Source organism: Mastigoproctus giganteus, chromosome 4 (assembly GCF_048544385.1).
Source record: "Mastigoproctus giganteus isolate SK-2022 chromosome 4, ASM4854438v1, whole genome shotgun sequence".
Taxonomy (NCBI): Eukaryota; Metazoa; Arthropoda; class Arachnida; order Uropygi; family Thelyphonidae; genus Mastigoproctus; species Mastigoproctus giganteus.
In genome coordinates, this window is record NC_143578.1 from 169,273,616 (window position 1) to 169,290,008 (window position 16,393).

General features: G+C 40.5%; 1 protein-coding gene across 1 annotated transcript in view; it reads right to left on the reverse strand.

Annotated features, from left to right (window-relative positions):
* Window positions 1–12,485: 12,485 nt before the first annotated feature.
* The window catches only part of LOC150087187 (nose resistant to fluoxetine protein 6-like), a 45,187-nt gene continuing 41,279 nt past the window's right edge, over window positions 12,486–16,393 (reverse strand). Inside the window, exons 12-13 of the mRNA XM_090371869.1 lie at window positions 14,632–14,774; window positions 12,486–12,884 (exon numbers count right to left, since the gene is read on the reverse strand). Of these exons, the coding sequence (XP_090227995.1) occupies window positions 12,606–12,884; window positions 14,632–14,774 (422 nt within the window). The 3' untranslated portion in view covers window positions 12,486–12,605. The remainder of the gene's footprint in view (window positions 12,885–14,631; window positions 14,775–16,393) is intronic.

Genomic DNA, 16,393 nt, shown 5'->3' on the forward strand with positions numbered 1-16,393 from the left:
CCGTGTCGTCTAACCGGACCTATCTACTTGATCTTTCTGCAGCAAGTATTGCCACAACTTTTGAGAGATGAACAGATTTCTGCATCGACGCAACAGACAATGTGGTTCCAACACGATGGAGCCCCTGTCCATTATAACGGAGATGTTCGTAACTACCTGGATGTCACATTTCGTCAACAGTGGATCGGACGTGGTGGTCCCGTGCGTTGGCCTGCTCAGTCACCCGACCTATCATGTCTTGATTTTTATTTCTGGGGTCATATGAAATCGCTAGTTTATGACACCCCTGTTGACAATGCTGAGGAGCTGGTTGCAAGAATCGCAGTAGCTGCCGAAGAAATTCGCCTGGAGTATTCCAGAATGTTCGGATGTCCATGCGTCGGAGATGTGAGGCGTGCATTGTAGCCCGTGGAAGAAACTTCGAACACTTACTTTAATCCATGTACCTTTTGCTTCTTTTCATGTATTATTAAAACGATTTCTCACTTACGGTCTCTTTTCTTTATGGTGCTTCTGTGTACAACACCGCTTCAGGAAAGCATTTCCGACCCCACATTGCTATATGATTTCGAGTTGTCAGGATGTACCCTACCCCTCTTAGAAGTTCTAAAACGTTTAACTGAAACACCCTGTATATATATATATATATATATATATATATATATATATATATATATATAGGGTTTCTCAAAAATATTGGTACAAACGTTAAGGGGAAGTAGGCAACATCTAAAGGAATGTGAATCGCATAGGAACTCATAACCGGAAACGTCACGGGAAAGTAGTAGCAGAGGCACAAGAAGCAGAAATGACACAAGACAGTAATTAGTGGAAAACATTTATTTCACATAATATTAACAATGGAGTACTAGATGGATGCGTTTCATGATGTTACAAAAGATTCTCGAAAGTTCCACCATGAGACGCGATGCATGCATGACACCGACGCAGCATGGATTGGCGGACACTGTCGAACACACCTGAAGTTCCTTTGACAGTAACAGCAGCGCAGACGAGTCTCGCCACAAGATCCATTTCCGTTTCCACAAGCGAATCACACACGATAGATTTGAGGGCCCCCATAGAAAGAAATCAAGGTTCGATAAATCAGGTGAGCGTGAGGGCCAGGCAACGGGTCCACCACGGCCAATCCATCGACGCCAAAAACGCCTGTTCAAATGGTCACGAACACACCTTCCATGATGGGCAGGCACCCCGTCATGTTGAAGCCAAATGTTGCGTCTCACATTTGCTGGAACATCGTCAAGTAACCCTGGTAGAACTTGTTCAAGAAAGATCCGATATTTAGCGGAGTTCATGCGGGATGGTAACATGTATGGGCCGACTAAGCAGTCACCCGACCATATATGCCTACACATTTATTGCGAAGCGATGTTGTTCCGCATGGGGGGCGTACACCGTGTGGGTTGTGAGCCCACACATGAGCATTGTGTGGGTTGTGAGCCCACACATGAGCATTGTGTGGATTGTGAGCCCACACATGAGCATTGTGTGGATTGAATAAGCCTTCCCGAGTGAAATAACCTCATCCGTGAACAAAACATAGGTGGAAAATTCAAATTTTGAACACCTTGGAGAAACCACTGCGCAAAAGCCACATATGCAGGATGATATTGGGGGAGCAGTACCTGAACCCTTTGGAGATGAAAGGGGTGTAAGGAATCGTCGTGCCAGACACGCTGTACACTGAAACGAGACACTCCTAAGGCAGAGGCAACGGCACGTGTGCTGGTAGGATTATTCTGGACGGCATTCAACACACTTTCTTCCATGGCGGGAGTTCGCGTCGAACGTGGTCTGCCCGCACTACTGTTACCTCTAAATGACCCATAATCGCACAAATTTTGATACACACGCGCAAACAAACGGTGATCCGGTACATGTCTGTCTGGGAAGCGTTCTCCATAAATTCGTTGAGCGGCTCGTCCATCGCCCTCTGCTAATCCATAACTAGGTGCATGTCTGCCAGCTCACAGTTCGTATATCGATGCATGCTCTTCGTGCGGCGACTACTGCTTGAATGAGTAAACCAGAAATTTTCCCTCTCGTGAACTGATGAACAGCGCCGTGTACCGACTTACGGTGACGTTTCCGGTTATGGGTTCCTATGCGATTCACATTCCTTTAGATGTTACATACCACCCCAAAACGTTTGTACCAATATTTTTGAGACACCGTGTATATATAAACGACCGTATCTGTCAGATATCTGACTGTGTTTTTTGGCTTTGACACATAAGTGCTGTTTGCATGGCCAGCTCAGACTATTGGTATCAGTAACGACAAATTATGCAAGGAGTAAGCATACCACAAAAATTATACGCATATTACATGAAATTATACAAACCAATCTACCCAACTCATCTATATATCTATCCCCTCCAATAATTTGTCTAATTCTTCCTTAATTTTTTTACACTGTCCACCTACACAACACCAGATGGTAGCCGAAAGTAAATTTACCCACACATCCATCATGCATCCATTCTTTCTCAATTTTAAGTTGTCCCCTTAGGTTTGTGTTGTCCGAGAAAGAGAAAGCATAGCATTTAGGTAAATGCCTTAAACACTTCAATCAGCTCTCCTCGCATATGTCAAGTTTCCATATGCTGCAATTTGCAGAATTGAAATCTTTCCTGTTAGGGGTATCCTTTTGTGTCACTGACCAATCTGGTTGCTGTTCTCTGCACCCATTCCAACAGATCCACATCCTTCCTAAAAATTTGCTTTCAAACCTCTATACAGTACTCAAGATTGCGGACTATCCACTGCCTTATACAATGGGATTATCACTTCCTTATTATTGGGAAATAAATATCTTGTATACATGTAGAATCTTTATTGTACAGTTACAAACAGCTAGGGGTTTTACGAGTTACGAAAAAAAAAAATCACAAAATCATGTGAGCTCTCCTAGCAAGCTATCTGCACTGTCCGAAAATATCATGTGGGCCTGTACAATCCTTAGATCTCTTTCGTTCTCCGTTATCTTATTCTGGAGGCTGATGGACATAGTATTATTATTATGCGGTTTCCCACAAATCCGCGTTCAGTACTCTTAACATAGCAAAGCCAGTCAGTGTGGGTTATGTGTGAGTAGTATGTTGTTTGACTGGCCTCTTCGTTCCTGGGAGGGGCGATCACCAGAAAGGAGCCCTCCAGCATCCATCCACTAGCACGAGGAGCCGGACCAGGGAGTAAAAGTCATCTGACAGGCCGTCCACACTCCTGCAGGAGCGGGAGTTGGGAGAGCCAGGGAAAGAGCAGAGAAGAGACAGGAAAATGGAAGACAGGCAACATAGCGGGGGATGACAGAACGTAAGCATCCTCCCAGGCGAAAAGGAGCAGGAAGAGTGCTAGATGCAGTTGTGGGAGTCCTGGAGAAGGGCTGTGGGTAGGAAGAAGAGAACAGGTAAAGTTCAAATTACAGAGTCCAGAATCGTCACAATGGAGAATCGCGGAGCGGCTCGGCAGGGCTGGCCTCAATTTGCAATTTCAAGATTGGAAGTTTCCGGTGCTGGGTGTCAGTCGCGGTGTGGAGGAGGTTATCCAGGAGTAGAGCCTGATGGACAGTTGAACTTCATTTTCTGTATTTTTTATAATTGCAACTTCTTACAATTGGCGACTGTCTAGGGCTGTTAAGACTGGGCTTTAAGCCATTAGTTTACAGGTAATTGGATAGCTGGAGTTACTAGCACCCTGAAAGATCATCTCTGGTAGATACTTCAGGTCTTTGTTAGTAAGAAAAATATTCATATCATTAGATTAGCAATGGAAGTCATATGATGTGGAGAAAAATGGCTACAAAGTAGCAGCGAGCCTAACCCTGCAGAATACCCATAGAGATAATCAGCTTTTAATTCAGGTCTTTATGCGTTATAATAAATTTCCTATTAAAGAGGAATCCTGTAGAAACTGCAGAACCCCATTTGATATTCTATAATAGCTTTGGAAGATATGTAGGATGGCCACGATATTAATATTGTTACCATAAGCCCAGCCCAGGCGTTGGAATCAATCCATAGCTTGTCTCAAATTGGAATTAACCTTGAAAGGCTAATAGAAGATCCAAAGTACAGGAGACAAACCGCGATGTGGTTACCTCAGGCTATTGTAGCCTAACAGTTCTGTGCGTTCTGGAGTAACTATCTGACTCAATGCTGTGAACAAGTGTACCAGGTATATGGTGTCTTCAGTGGTAGCGTTATATTCCTTTATATTGTACTATATGTAAATCTTATCAAATATGTTTTTATTACTTTATGTTGTATTATACGTAAATCCCTTGTCATATACTGCCGTAAAAGGAATTTATCTCTCACCAATGTAACACTTATGTAACTTGAGAGAACAAATAAACATTTATTTATTTGTTTATTACTGAAACAAGTGGCGTTTGAGACCAAGCATCTCCAAAACTGTCACGTCCTGTTTTTATCTATACCATGCAGCAAGCCAAAAACAGTTGTACATTTATTTAGGAAACCATCATTTAAGACATGAGTATTCAACCTATTTGGAATTATTCTGGATCGTACTCTGAACTGCAAATACCACTTGCTAAAAATTGAGAGATCAACTCTGGTCAAGAAATAATTTACTGATCATACTTTCCGGATCTAGATGGGGAGCTAACGCCCATACTTATAGCACTTCCAGCCTTGGACTTTGCTGTTCCGTTGTAGAGTATTGCTATCCAGTTTGAAAAAATTCTACCCACACAAACTTCATTGATACCCCACCAAATCAAACTATGAGAAACATCACTGGCACGATGCCTACCAAAGCTGAGTGGCTGCCAGTCCTTTCGAACATCGCCTCCCCCGCCACCTTCGAAGACAGGAAAAAAGTTAAACAGCTGCGACATATCCAAACCATGACAGAACTATCTCTGCACGATGACATCTGGAATGCACCTCCTGAACGACTGAACAGCAGGCACGCGATCTGGAATGATCCTTCACTATTTGAAAAAGATACCCCAACATACGTTGCTTGGCAGCAAGAGAGATCTTAATTCTAATCAGGTCCCCAACTCCCATCTTGTTGACAGGGTGAACAAACCCCTAGCATTATTTGACCTTCCTGGAGATTTATGGAAAATAGAAAATAAATCTCTTTAGAAGTGATTGTGTTACGTGTGCCATATCAGAACATAGATAGGGCTTCAGGGATTCTCCCTTCTGTGCTTGTGGAACTGTAGAAACGCTTCACATATATTATCTGGCTCCAACTGCCGACGGGGCCTTCCTGGAGGAATCATGCATAATTGTACCAGTGAGGTATTAGAATGGCTTAATTCGCTTTAAATTTTGGACTGGTTCAATTTTTATTTTTTGTAGTAGTCTTTAATTCTTATTATTTACTATCTATCTTAAATATTATAGTCCTGTTTTATTTACTATATCTATCTTAAATATTACTAATTATTGACTAATTACAATTACTGATTGTTTAATTGCAACCTACAAATGTTTATTTTTGTAACTGTGCACAAATCTTTGTACTCAATGCATTTGAAATAAAGGTCGAAATGATGATTGAGGCAGGTGGTGGCGCCATCTGGTGTGGTTCACAATAACTAATGAATGCAAAAACCAAATTTCTCATCTTCATCTACAGCTGAATGAAGACGAGACGTAGAAATAATTGTGAATACCGCATCGAACATGGCATGGCACACGATAAAGTCATTCGTGTTCGGGCCTTAGGCAGAGGGATCAGTTCGCAAAATCGGATACAGTTGTTGTAGGGTTTTCGGAGCATCAGTGACTAAGGCTGCATTGCTCCGTATATACTGTCTATAAATTGTGTGTTCTGTGGTCGATTGTTTTTCTGGACCAACACCGAGTTCACGGGGGAAAACCATGCAACCCTCGCCTGAGACTGTCTAAGCCACGTTGTGACAAATACCCATAAAAATTTCTCACACGGAGCATCCAAGGAGAAAGTGGCGCTGCCCCCCCCCCCCCCTTATTGCTACCACAACTGAAGGGTAAGATCACCCAGCCCCACCAACTGAAGTTCTTCCTGCGGAACTGCGACAATGATCATGCAAGAAGGAAGGAAGACAAAACGCATGAAGTGTAGCATCGAAATGAATACATTCATCATGCTACGAAGTAACAAAGGTAGAAACCGATATTAAAATGCACAGGGTGAAACTAAACACAAAGAAAATGAAAGTTTCTGAACCCCCAATAGCGGACAAGAGATGGACCATCGTCATCTAATGACGATGGTTCGTCTCTGGTCTAGTATTCTTTACTAAGGACAAGGGATAAGGAAGCAACAGAATCAAATAAAAAAAGAGGAAGAACAAATACAAGCAGGATATCCCAGTGCAGCTGAAGTTGAAAGAGATGAGGTAGCAATATTCAGACCAGAAGAAGAGTGAAAGAAGACGCTAGCAGAATTCGAAGGAATGGACCTCACAAACACCCACGACATACCAAAGCAGAAACCCAGCAAAATCTTACAGCAAGTCGCAGAGCACCCCAACCTGCGATTAACACCGCATTACCTCAAGAACCACGAAGTAACACTAGATACCGTGCGCGCAACCATTTACTATGCTGCTGTAAAGCCATCAGGATGAACATAAGAGAAACCAAAGACAAACAAGACAGAAACCAAAGACAAACCCCAAAGACAAGGAATCACCAGCCTGGGAAAGATGGCTACAGCAGAAAATAGAAAGGATAAGAGTGGAGACAGGGCGACTGATCCAATACTTGATCAGGGCGACTGATCAAGCTGCGTCAGACGTGTAATTTATACTCCTTTATAGACCAACTAAACTTAGGCTACGTAATTTAACGTCCAGCTATTTTAAAGAAAGGGTTATTGCAAATTAGGAACTGATCTGAATTTTACAAATATTTCAGTAATTATTACTGAAACATTTCAGGTTATTTCACAAATATTAGAAGTCAGCTAAAGCTGAACTGTTTCAAATGTGTTTATTTGCAGTTGTTCTTGAATGCGGGAGTAGAGAAATTTATGAAATATTTTAAGGGGAGGTGTGGAAGGTATTAAGTTTGCAAACTTCTGTTCTGGCGCAATGGAACGTAAATACAGCGCAGGTAGTTCGGAAACTGAACTTATTTTGATGTTATTACAACGACAAAAAATAAATAAAAAAAATACACACCTCGTGTCTTTTCCCTCGAGGCGAGAAATTTTATCAATCTGATTGCGTGATCGAATTTCAATTTTATTCTGTTTGTTAAAATAAAGTTTATTTTAATTGATATCCGTCCGTATGAATCATGAGTCGTTTGCAAGTTAAGTGAATTTACGATGCTTTCTTTTTAAATAATTTTTATAGAGTTTAATTGATTATTAATTAAGGAATCAATATTATGAGAGGTTTCAAAGTTGAAAAAAATCGTTAATGGCGGACTTTTCAATCATGGAAATCAAAAATAGGATGGGGGAAGAGACAATTGACTCACCCATGACTTTAACACATTAAGTTGTCCAAATTCCGCTTCCCCCCCCCAACAAATATATCCAACAATAAATATAGATCAGATTCTATTTAAAAGCTGAATAACAGGAGTTTCAGAGTAGTACAAATTTAATTTTTTTTTTTCTCCTTACCTTCTATTATTCTTCTAATACTCCCTGACAGGAAAACGTCTTCAGTAAATTTCATTTGTCGCTGAATTACAATTTATAACTGAATGCACATCACTAACATTTTGCTGAAAACACGCACTTTTAACAACGTACTTGAAGACCCCAACATCAAACGCTTCCTTATAGAATACAGCAACTGATGTCAGTTGAAACTAACACTAGAAGCGCCATCTAACGAATGAGAATGGAGCATTTTCCTGGTTATTAGTTGGCGAGAGGTGGTGGTGTTATGGATATTTAAAGCAAGAGGGCAATTTAGACCAAACTCTCTAAAAGATCAGCTGTCTTTCAGTCGATCATCCAATCAACTAAACCCGAAAAAAAATAGCGTGCGGTATTTATCTGAGATCAATGAACTTGTGTTCATACCATGTGACAACTTATATTTGCTTTAATTATACGTTGATGTCAAATGAAAACGGTTTCTAATGTTTTTGCCCAATGCGCGTAATATACTGATTTTATCTGCTGTTTGAAAACCACTCTGTTCGGCGATTGTTTTGATACTTCTAAGCGTGCGTATGTGTGTGTTTAGCGCCACATAAATTAAGGCTATGAGGCGTCAGAATACTATATCTATATCGGTCGGTTTTTATGGAGAAAAGTCGACGGAAATTGAACCGTATCTGAATCACCTGGACGACTTATTCCATTGCTTAGAGGGAGAGAAGATTATTTTATGTTTGGATTCCAATTCTGAAAATACCTCGTGGTTCAGCAAACTGAGTGATGACAGAGGACTCTTACTTGAAGAGGCGATGCATAACCACATTTTTTTGCGCAGTTCTGTGCCAGAACACAGTAATTTTTGAATCGTGAACGGGGAATCTAACATTGATATCACGTTATCCACATGCAGGGAGGACCAAATCTCATCACCAATTATTGATATCCAATGTGGGTAATACCTTATCACTCGCTGAACATCAATAACAATAACTGGTCGATTGATCCAGAGCGTATATCCAGTAACCATCGGGTAATTATGTTTCAGGTTGATAAGTGAGCTAAAAACCCATTGCAACCGATGAGTACTGGCTTCTTCGGTGGGTCCTCTTCAAGCATAAACTGCCACCACTCACACATACTTCAGATATCACCCAACTTCTAAATTACAGAAAAGTCTCCAAACGGATATTCACCCTCCGCTTGCTCATCTCAATTAAAATGATAGCGGGTGAAATCAATACGCTGAATTTTTGGAGGATCCCCCCGAAACTCTTAACAGCCCTCCCCTCTCTGCAGTCTGTGGCGTGGAGGCTCAGGATAGGGGATAGATTCCTGCCCATGGAGATGCTCCACAACGTCCAGGAGATGGATGTGGACTACAAAAAAGTTCATAGAGGACAAATCGTACAGCAGACGCATCATCTGGGAACAGCTTTCGTCTTCAACCAACTGACTGCCATCGTCTTTTCATTGCTTTTCATTTCCCATGTTAATATCAATTTTAAATGTAAAATGTGTAATTATACGTTTTATGTTCTAATATGTTTTATGTAATTTTTCCTGTATTAGTTATTTCATGTTAAATCCCTAGCATTGTCGCTGTTGTGGGTATTATTGCATCAGGCAATCATAACCATTCACTACCTGCAAAAAAGATATTAACTATCTGTAGTCCTAGTAGTTCCAAGACCAGTTAAGACGGTTCTCGATACGATCGGAAAATTTGACCAGCTTCGATGAAAATATTCAGGATAAGATTGGTAAGAGGACAGCGAACCAATTGAGTGCTATGGCGGAATGTGATCCAGTATTATTGTTGCAGAATTGGTCAGTTGATGCCTCTGCAGCTTCTATGAGGCACTGTCAGGCTAAACGTGTCCCAGTCAAGTGGTGGACTGCGGAATTGACGCATCTGCGTAAAGATCTTCAACGCATGTTTGCGAGATGGTCTTTCCAGCCCAATGGGAGGAGGAAAAACTTCCAAAACCGAAGGACATCTTATCGCCCGATTGCTCTATTGAATGGATCGGGAAAAGTATAAGAAATACTCCTGGCGATCCAAATAATGAATCTTGTGAGAAGTTACTATGCACACTGCTCTTCGTGGACTAATGTTATTAATGTAGTTGCTCAAGGTTTGGTGTTGGGTCAGTTGTTGTTTTATATATTTATCGATGATAGTGATGAAGGTGCATCACGCTTAATGTCCAAGTTTGCAGATAATGCCAAGGTTGGCAGGGTTGTTAATGACAGCACGCTGCTCCAATAGGGTCTAGAAAAGTTGGGCAGATGAGCAGAGAGGTGGCAACTGAAGTTTAACATTGACAAATGCGAAATACAGCATATGGGCAGCATTAGCCCCAGGGTAACATACCAACTGTGCGTATTACACTCAGGGAAGTGGAGAACGAAAAAGACCTGGTAGTAATTGTGCAGTTAGACATGAAGTTTTCAGAGCAGTATAGACAGGTTGCCAGAGCAGCTCATGAAATCTTTACAAGATCCCATGAGCTGCTCTGGCAGCCTGTCTATGGTATATAGGAACTTTGCTAGCAGGGATAAGGAGATGATTATCCCTTTGTACAAGGCAATGGTCAGGCTCACACCTTGAGTACTGCGTACAGGTCTGCAGGCATCATTTTATGAGGATGTAGAGTTGCTAGAACGAGTACAGAGAAGGGCAACAAGATTGGTGATGGGGAACAACGGGGTGCTCGAGGTGATTTTATTTAGGTGTATAAGGCCTTGAATGGTTTGAGCAAGTCTAATGTTGATGGGATTCTTCCTCTTGTTCAGGCTACGCACATAATGGGGAACAAATTCAAATTGAGCAAAGATAGTTGTAGAAGAGATGTGAGGAAATCTACCTAGCTAGCGGGTGGGTGATTGGACAAGCTTTTGGACCAATGGAATGGTAAAATGGGAAGGGTTTTTCTTTTATTTCTTTATTTTTTTTTTTTTTTTTTTGGCTAATGCTGTATAAGCCTGCTTTCTTGCACCATATGAGTAAAAGAATATACTTTTTACACAGGTAAACACTAGAAGGAAAGGGATAAATCACATTGCTAAATATGAAAGTTTTATCTGTTTATGATAATGCTGAGGTGGCTTTCACACCGAATAATTTTTTTTAATATATCAGAATCTCATATCAGAAATACTGTATTTAGGAATGGGAATTCCAGGAGTGTATTTAATTCTAATATCTGCACAAGAACCCTTCAAGGCAACAATATCTAAAGTTGATGGACTTTGGAGATGTTGCCTACTTTGAATGGATACATCTCATTCTCTGTACTGTCCACCATGAATTGCATCTAATGCCATATGTATGGTGTTGTTAATACACCGATGAGCCAAAACATTATGATCACCTACCTAATATGATGTTGGTCCTCCTCGTGCAGTCAAAACAGTTCGTACCCGGCGAGGCATGGACGCTACAAGATTTCTAAATGCGTCTTTTGGTAAAAGGTAAACTGTAGCCATCATCAAACCACTCCAGGATGGAAGCCTCCTCAACAATTCATAGTGAGGGAAATGGACCATAATCTAGTGCGAGTTAGCAGATCGACCGTATTTAGCAGTCAGGGGCTTGAACTCAAAGAGCGTGTGCTATTTCACTCCTGCTCCTGACCACTCGGCTACGGAGGCCTGTCTTGTGGTATCTAGTACCAACACGTAACCAGCAGATCCTTTAACTCCTGTAAGGTCAGTGTTTGAGACGCGGCAGATCGGAGTTGCTGCTCCAACACAAACCACAGATGCTCGTTTGGATTGATGTCTGGGGAATTTCGAGACCAGGGCAATACCTAGAAGCCTTCCAGGTGGTCGTCCAACACCTCGCCGGCGGTTCGTGGGTTTTTTGTCCTCGCACCACTTTCAGTAGGTACTAACGACGGCTGACCGTGAGCATTCCACCAGCCGCGCCGTTTCGGATAAGCTCTGACCCAGTCGTCTGGCCATTACAATTTGGCCTTTGTCCAACTCACTTAAGTCCGCTGTCTTTCCCATCTGAAGAAAACGAGTAACACTGATTAACGGAGCTCGTGTCCCGATCCGCGCACATGCCGTAGTTCACCTGCATTTGGTTACGAATTCCATCGATTACTGTAGTACTCTTTTACGACTTTCAGCTACACCTTTTTTTTTTTTTTTTTTTTTTGCTATGTATGCTGACACATTTGTAAAGGCACCTGCCAGATGTTTGCGATTCCTTCAAAAGCAGTGATATCCTGTTTATTATTAGAGTTGGTACTTGGTTAGCTGAGATCTGAAAGAAATTTCCTACTGAGTTCATTTTGATCAGAAAGTTCCTATACAGGCTTTCGTTGGAGACATGCAGAAAGTCCCATCGAGGGTCATTTATATTGCTATCAAGCAGTCTTCTGCAATAAAGAGTGGTAAATTGTTTCGTACATTTTTACATGCATCGTAATTCAAAGGCCAACGTGAACGTGTACTTTTTTTTCTGTATTTTTCTTTTTCCTTTGACGTAACCCCAGTAATTCTCATCACCAAAAGCCACAAATCGCGAGTGATCCACTTCATCCGGTAATACGAGACAAAGTGGTTTAATGAATTACATTTACATCTTATAATTATTTGAATTTTGTACAGTTTTTGCAGCTTTTCATCCAGCAGATATGTTCAATTATTTGACAATAATGGGCGTGTTTGTAACATTATTCTTTATTAACATTTACAGCGTAGGTGATCGACCTTTCCCCTATTCAGTTAATTTATTTATTTCGATATCCATTTCTCAATTATTCAAAACTAAATGAAATATGATGTAAATAGAGGATAAAACTTTTAGTGAATGTGATGAAACACGTACTGATAATGATGATGTTAATTTACATATAAAAATATACATTTGGTTGTATCCAGCAAAAACTGCTCACACACTTTTCAGTCTTTCTTTTGATTATCCTTTGCGGGGGTTACTTATGTCGCTGCTAAGGACAAGAACCAATGTTTTAACTTAGTCACAATCGAGAGCTAAAACCTTTGTTATCTATTCCATCTGCTACGACAATAACGTCGTTATTCGAAATGAAATTATTTTCCTTTATTTTCAGCCCTTTATCAGGTCTTTCAACAGCTTCTGTGATTTCATTCTTCTCTGCAAAGTTTTCAGTTTTCATTTTTTTGCGCGTATCGGGAAAGACAATTTTCTCTATTGCAAGCATTGGGGATTCCACAAGCATAGAGTAGATATAAGCAGCTCCGTAGGAGATCATGAGATGACCCAACATCAGCCACACCTGCAAAATATATCACAAAGTAAATAATTTATTTTTAATTTATGCAGCATTATTATAAACTGGCTACTTGCTTTGCTAAGGGTTTCTGTAATGCTTTCTACAAGACTGGATCATGCCCAAAGTCTTGAACAAGCCATTGAGTAAACCAGTGTATTTGTATCATTACAGCTTTGTTAATATTCATACTTTGCACATGCATTTCTTTAACATTCTCTGTATAACAAAGAAGAGACGGGGAAGATAGTTAGGCGGAATAGCCCCTCTCCTCACAAGAATTGACATAAATCGTGGTAAAGCAGATTGGCTTCCTGATTTTAGGAGCATCAGCGACTAAGGCCATATTGCTCCTTGTGTACTGTTTATAAATTGGGTATGTTCTGTTGTCGAATTTCTGTTTGCTGGACGAAAAACCAGAGTTTTCAGGAGAAAACACCACGCTACACTCGCCTGAGACCGACTAACTCAGCCACTTTGTGAAAAAAGCCCATAAAATTCCTCGCTTCATCGACAGGATTTGAACTCAGGTATTTTCCAACCAGTCTGGAGGGACGACGATTCTACCAACTGTGCTACCCACAAAGGAAATTTAATGCGACACTCGTATAGATTAGTATAGTAGCGACTGTTATTGAAAATATAAATTCTATCCTGTCTCAACACCTACTCTCATTTGCACTCGTTCCATTATTTCTTTTAAATGGATCTTATATTTCAAACAGCTATTATGAATGCAAGTGAAGGAAGGATTGCACAGGTGAATGAGTTATTATTGAGCGTAGAGTTATTCACAGAAGTCATTCTCATTCTAATTTTCTAAACGCTTGTACAGTAATATTATTTACAAGTGGAAGCAAAGAACAATTATGGAAAACGTTACTCCCAGATCTTCTATTTGCGTTACTTGATGTAGTGGAATTTGATTTCCAGCCAATCCCCCAAAAACAGATCAACCCCCCATGATTGGAGTTGATCTGTTTTTTGGGGGACTGAAGTTCTCCTGCTGACAAGGATTGCTACCTCACGATGTGTATATATAGACTTCTACATCTTGAAAGATATACAGATAAAAACTAATCATGGGCATAATCGAATGCTTCTTAGTTACTAACTACTGATCATTCGAATTGCGTGATGAAATGATCGGAATTGTTGAGTTTTAGGTGCATCAACAACTTATCCATATTGTTCCGTATACAGTGTGTGTGTTCTGTTAACAATTTGCTATGTGTCGGAAGAAAAACCCGAGTTTCCGGGAGAAAAAACCCTACTACCCACGCCTTAGACCAACTCAGCCACGTTGTGAAAATGACCTACAAAAATTCCTCGAGTCATTGATGGGATTCGAACTAGGGTCTTTTCCACCAGGTGTGGGGAGGACGATGATTATACCGACTGTGCTACCCAAGAGGGCTTCAATAATCGGATGATCTTCCATAATCGACCGAATCATTCGAATATGAGTATAATCGAATGCTTTGCTATAATCGATTATGACCTCTCTATTAAGCCCGTCAGTACTGATAATAAATGTCGCACTGCTTTTAACAGTATCTTGAATATTTTGTTATTATCGCAGCACGTCATTTGAGTAGATTTGAAATTGGTTTCATTCATCAGCATAACGTTGAAAGAACTGAAAAGTAGAAAAGAAACCGAACAAAAGATAATTTTCTTCAACTTTCAAATTGTAATTAGTAAGTAACAAAATGCTTTTATAAATGTATATCTGAAAGCAACTTCTACTTACTGCATAAAGGTGTTGAACAGAAAGAATATCCGAAGCGTTGCTAATAAATAAAGTTATCGAAAAGGCGTGGAGGAAGTAAACCAGATAGGTGAGTCTGCTTAGAGGTACGAATCCTTTCCACGAGAGGATGGCGTTAATCCAACCTGAAAAAATAATGTCAAACGTTAATTCCAGCCCGTGGTTTATTTTTGGAAACTTATAACTGCAACAAATTCGACGTTATGTGTGTCATTGTTTAGAATTTGTGTCCATAGAACTAAGGCTACGAGATATTAGTATACCGTGTATGAAAATTGACGTATTTCACGCGTGAGTGAGCTGTTTTCAGGGATGAAAATCGTGAATTTTTGGGAGGAGTAATAACCGCGAAGGTCTAACTAACTTAATCACTGTCGGAAACGAGAAAAAAAATGTCCATAAAGGTAAAATGAACATTTATGGATTTTTTCGAGACGGTGTTTGAGATAGTGTTGAAAAGAATTCCTCAACCTGGGCCTCAGACAAGGAGGAATATATTGAGACAAGGCCTTTCCTACGCAAAGTGTACGAGAGATGGAATGCTACCCACTCAATTACTCCTAATGATCGTAGGTTAGCGGCGTCTATTGCACATACACTGTTGAAAATATTATGATGGACAATGCTGATGGTGCATTTTAAGTGTCACGGCAGCTCAAGCCAGTCAAAAGTATCAGGAGTGCGAGAGCGAGTATTCTTCAATCGATTTGCTGGACAAAAGAACTAGAATTTCTGGAAGATAAAACCATATAACCCTCTTCTGAGACCTAAGATCTTGTGAAAGAGTCCCTTAAAAGGTCCTCCTCCTGTCCGAGACGGGATTCGAACCCACGTATTTTCTTCATGCTATGACAGGTCGACGAACGTATCGTGCTACAGCGAGGGCAGTTTATTGACAACTCGCGGTCAATCTCATTCTTGAACAAAAGTATTAAAATTATTAAAAAAGCTCAAGTTTGGCCATTATTCAGTTCTAGCTTTTGGCTGTTCAACTTTTAATCGGATCTGTTTTGAGTGAAGGCAGCGTATTTTGTGTACTAAAGGATACAGTGATGTTTCTTGTGGCATTAGGTTATTATCTTTTTTGTATCATTAATTATTTTTGGTTGTGTTAAATCCCGATATTTTTCTCAAATACTCAACAGCTTCTAATCAATTAAAGCTTCCTTGGAAGAGTTCAGGGTCACATGAAGGGTGACTTTAATTGAAATTACACTTATGGAAGAACGTTTCAGTAATTGCTCTAAATCCCTTGGTTCAGTGAACTGTCAGTAAGTCTCCTGATTTGAGTTGCTTAACCATTCTGGGTTATTTGCATGTTTTTTTCTTTTTTTTTTTTTTTTTTTTTAATTTACTGGAGTTTGGAGGTCAGCGTCTGTTTCTTTTCTGTGCACTTATTCGAACTTCTTTTGCGGTAGGCAGATACTCGGTGTGCATTTTCACTAGAGCGTTTTCTCTGAGAGTATAAAATATTAATGGAACTGATATTCAGGTGATATCTGAGAATCAATTGGACCCAATTTCTGTGAATTTCGGCAGTGGTGAGACAACCAAATCGTCTGCCTGCACTTTTACCTTCATGTGTAAGTTCTAAAACACTGCATCTAGTATACTGCAGTCCCTCTCCAGAATAATAGGTGCAGGTGTAAACCAATATAAGCAGGAGTCGAGGTGTGGTGTCCGCTGGAGGAATCCCGCCCCTGTGTGTCACCAGTTAATACTACGTGGTAGATGGAGGTGCCCG